This window comes from Mus pahari, chromosome 2 (assembly GCF_900095145.1).
Source record: "Mus pahari chromosome 2, PAHARI_EIJ_v1.1, whole genome shotgun sequence".
Classification (NCBI taxonomy): Eukaryota; Metazoa; Chordata; class Mammalia; order Rodentia; family Muridae; genus Mus; species Mus pahari.
The window spans coordinates 103,440,320-103,444,794 of record NC_034591.1 but is presented as its reverse complement, the minus strand read 5'-3'; the positions used below and the strand labels follow the sequence as shown (position 1 = coordinate 103,444,794).

Sequence of the window (4,475 nt, the reverse complement as noted above, 5' to 3'; positions counted from 1 at the left end):
TTTTTTTTTTTTAAGTAAGTGTATATTCTTATACAGTTGTATGAAATACAAAGTTTCCCTGGATGTGATAGTGCAAGCCTATAGCCTGAATGTTCACTCAGAAGGCTAAGGCAGTGGGAGCTGCAGTTTGAAGCCGTATTGGCCTACATAGTGAGAGCCAATCTCAGAAAATAAAACAGGAGGAGCTTGTATACCTTTTGCCAAGACTTCCCAGAAGAAAGTTTTTTTTGTTGTTGTTTTTGGTTTTTGGTTTTTCGAGACAGGGTTTTTCTGCATAGTCCTGGCTGTCCTGGAACTCACTCTGTAGACCAGGCTGGCCTCGAACTCAGAAATCCGCCTGCCTCTGCCTCTCGAGTGCTGGGACCAGAAGAAAGTCTTAAGATGTGTAGAATCAATACTCACCTGGGAAAATGAAATGGACACAACCTAACGGTCCCACTTACCCCATTAACCGTCACCAGCTTTGCACAAACTCGCATGCCATACATACAGCTCTGCATTTTATCATATCTGCAGCCACTGGCAAGACATTCTGCTAACTCCTGGTAAGTGCTGACCCTCTCTGTCGCCCTGATCACTCCGGCCCCACTCGCTCGTTCCAGCCATATTTATTTCATATATGTGGGTAAACTGTCACTGTCTTCAGACACAGCAGACGACCGCATTGGACGCCCATTACAGATGGTTGTGAGCCACCATGTGGTTGCTGGGAATTGAACTCAGGACCTCTGGAAGAGCAGTCAGTGTTTTTTTTTTTTTTTTGGTTTTTCGAGACAGGGTTTCTCTGTATAGCCCTGGCTGTCCTGGAACTCACTTTGTAGAGTGCCTTTAAACCCAGCAATCGGGAGGCAGAGGCAGGCGGATTTCTGAGTTCCAGGCCAACCTGTTCTACAAAGTGAGTTCCAGGACAGCTAAGGCTATACAGAGAAACCCTGTCTCCCAAGACCTTGAGGGCACTGAACATAAGTGGTGCACAGACATACATGCAGGCAAAACAACAGGTATATTTAGACAAAGACAAACAAAACAATAATTTAGAAGTTCATTTTTTTATATGTATGGGTGTTTTGCTAGCATGTGTATGTACCATGTGTCTTCTCAGGGCTCTTGGAGGCCAGAGAGGTACTGTATTGCCTAGAGATGGAGTTATTTGCAGACCTGAACCATAATTTCCAAATAGCCAGGTCTCCATACTGAGTTACAGTTGTGAGCTGCTTGGTGTAGGTGCTAGGAATTGAACCCAGGTCCTCTGAAAGAACAGAAAGTGCTCTAAACCACTGAGCCATCAATTTAGTCTTAGATTTGTTTTTCTTTTGTGTGTATGTGTTTTTCCAAGGTCAGACAACATATAAAATCCCTTGGAGCTGGAGTTACAGGTGTTTGTAACCTGTCCAAGAGAGAACTGAGATCCGAACTCACAAATACTCTTCTAAACTGCTGGACCATCTGTCTATCCTGGCATAATTCTGAGCAGGATTTGAACCTAGGGGAACAGGAGAGACCTTAGCTGCGGGGACTCCATTCGCTTATGTTAGTACCACATCATAGGAGACAATATGCAATATTTCTTCTGAGTACTCCTTCTGACTATCCTGGGTGGTTTTCACCCCTGAGGCCCCTTCTAGGAAGGGAAACTTACCCTGCCTTTTCAATGATGATGTAACCACAGGCTTTTTCAGGCCACTCTTCCTTAGATTGCTGTTTATTGCATCTTGCGGCATCAGTGAGCTATTCACTTGTGCACCTAGATGACAAATAGGTTCCAATAGTTAAGACATGCCTCAGGAATGAGATGGAACTCAGCCTAACATGCACTGAGCCCTGAGTGAGCCCTGTGCCCCATAAACTGAGAGCAATGGCAAAAGCCTGTAGTGCCAGCAGGAAGTGGAGGTGGAATACGTTCAAGGTCATCCTCTACTGCAAAGTGAGCCTCAGGCCTGGGGTGAGATCCTGTCTCAGAGACAAAACAACGCACAACACAACGCCATGTCTACAGCCAGGCATGTATGTGATCTAGCAGATGGGAGGTAGAGACAGGATAGGAGTTAAAGGTAAACTTACCTACATACAAGACAAAGGAACTCTGTTGTTACATTTTAATTTATTTTTGAAGATTTGTTTTTATACTATGCTCCTTATTGTTTTTGCCTTCATGTATATCTGTGAGGGTACCAGACCCCTGGAACTGGCATTACAGACAGTTGTGAGCTGTCATGACTGTCATGTGGGTGCTGGGAATTGAACTCAACAGTGTCTTTTGGGAGAGCATCCAGTGCCATGTCTCCTGACATTTTTATTTTGTATGTATGTGGGTGTGCCAGAGGGCACACATAGGGGTCAGAAGACAATTTGTGGGAGTTAGTTCTTTCTTTCTACCATGGGGGTCCCAGGGATAAAGTCCCCAATTACTCAGATCATCAAACTTGATAGCAAGTCTTTACCCACTGAGTTATCTCTCCAGCCCAGACAAAAAGTCTTAAAAGAAGTCTGCAAAACTGGGGCTAGAGCAATGGCTCATCAGTTAAGAACACTGGCTCCTCTGCAGAGGAGCCAGGCTCAGTTTCCCAGCACCCACATGATAGCTCACACCTCCTGCCACTCCAGTTCTGGGGGATTCATACTCCCTAGGAACACACATGGTGCACAAACATACATGAACATATATCATACATACATGCATGTACATCATAGGCAAGACAAGCATAAAATAATCATTTTTAATTCTGTAAAATGATAAAAGTTGACTGATAGGAATTTCTACAGTACCTAAAACATAAACAGTCTTTCGTAACATTCAGGATGGCTTTACAGTTTCTAGAACGAACCAGTATCAACCATTAAACAAAATTTTAACTTTTTCTACTGTTTATAAGAGATTGGGACAGAAAACAGAAGAGGAAGAAAGGAATCCACCTGCAGTTTTCACCTGTCTGATAAGCAACATGCTTTCTGGTGAGCTCTTTTCCAGTTTCGTCTCTGAGTAATTTTACAGTATTTATTTGTTTGATTGCTTTGTTTTTGCTTTTCACACTGGGTAGCCCAAGACAGCCCCCACCTGGGATGGAGCTAAGGATGATTTTAGATGCTGATCCTCCAGACTCCACCTCCCAGAGTCCAGTTTGCTTGCAGACAACACTACAGCTCATTTACTCTTCGCTTGGTGTATCTGTATGTGTGAGGTGGTGGTGGCGTGAACACATTTTGAGACTGTGGCAGCCAGAACAGGATGTTGGATATCTTCTTGTATTGTGCTCTACCGTGCTCCCATGCGATACGATTCCTCACTGGACCTGAAGTTCTCCACTAGCCATAATGATCTGTTTGGTGCTGGAGATTTTGTACGTGCTAAGCACCTACTTTACCAATGAACTATGTCCCCAATACAGGATGGGCTTTTGTTATTTTGGGTTTTTTGTTTTGTTTTGTTTTTTTGCAACAGGGTTTCTCTGTATAGCCCTAGCTGTCCTGGAACTTACTCTGTGCACCAGGTTGGCGTTGAACTCACAAGAGATCTGTCTGCCTCTGTCTCCAGAGTGCTGGGATTAAAGGCCTGTGCTACCGCTGCCCAGCTTGCTTTTTCTTTTATCTTGTCCTTCTCTTCTCATCTCTTCCTTCCCTCCTTTCCCTCCCTCCCTCCTTCCCTCTCTGTCTGTCCCTCCCCTTTTCTTTGATACAGGGTTTCATTATGTTGTCCTCACTGGCTTAGAACTCTTTAGGTAGATTAGCTGGCCTCAAACCTGCCTCTGTTTTTGGTGTACACCACCTGGCCTGGCTTTTACTTTTAAAAACAATGTTATTAAAACTCAGGAACAAGAATCTTTTCCCGTGATTCCTCAGACTCAGTGAAAACCAAGACAATCTCTACACACTAAAGAAATGAGCAAAATTCTCACCAGACATTTCATCCTTCTTCCTCTTCCGGGGCTTAGAGGCAGCAGACTCACAAGCTGAGACAGATGACTCTGCATGGCAGCCTAACTGGGGCACAATTATCTCCTTAAGACCTTAAAAAAAGTAAGGTTTCTGAATTACTGCTACTATACAAGACAAAGTAAGGACCCCTAAATAGAGAAAAAGTAATCTATAAAAGTCTGACTCCAGAAAAAAGGATAGACCAATTGCTTGAAAAAACTCCCCCAAACATTTTGATCTAGTTAGGAATGGGGAAGTGGTTTGGGAGCAGAGGACCTGCCTAGAATGCATAAGGTTCTGAGTTCTATCTCTAGTACACATACACACACACACACAAACACACACACACACACAGATATGCACAGACACACAAACACACATAGACACACAGACATAGACATACATACACACACAGATACATACACACCCATTTGCTAAATCCAATGTCTCAAAAAAATATGTTCTGGGCTGGAGAGATGGCTCAGAGGTTAAGAGCACTGACTGCTCTTCTAGAGGTCCTGAGTTCAATTCCCAGCAACCACATGGTGGCTCACAACCATCTG

The 4,475-nt window shown here is 43.8% G+C and overlaps 1 protein-coding gene across 3 annotated transcripts in view; it reads right to left on the bottom strand.

Annotated features, from left to right (window-relative positions):
* Window positions 1-4,475, bottom strand: part of C2H2orf42 (chromosome 2 C2orf42 homolog) — a 33,861-nt gene that overhangs the window by 20,681 nt on the left and 8,705 nt on the right. For all 3 annotated transcript variants that reach the window (XM_021190232.1, XM_029535570.1, XM_021190233.2), the window contains exons 4-5: window positions 3,894-4,004; window positions 1,640-1,744 (exon numbers count right to left, since the gene is read on the bottom strand). In XM_021190232.1, coding sequence (XP_021045891.1) covers window positions 1,640-1,744; window positions 3,894-4,004 — 216 coding nt within the window. The remainder of the gene's footprint in view (window positions 1-1,639; window positions 1,745-3,893; window positions 4,005-4,475) is intronic.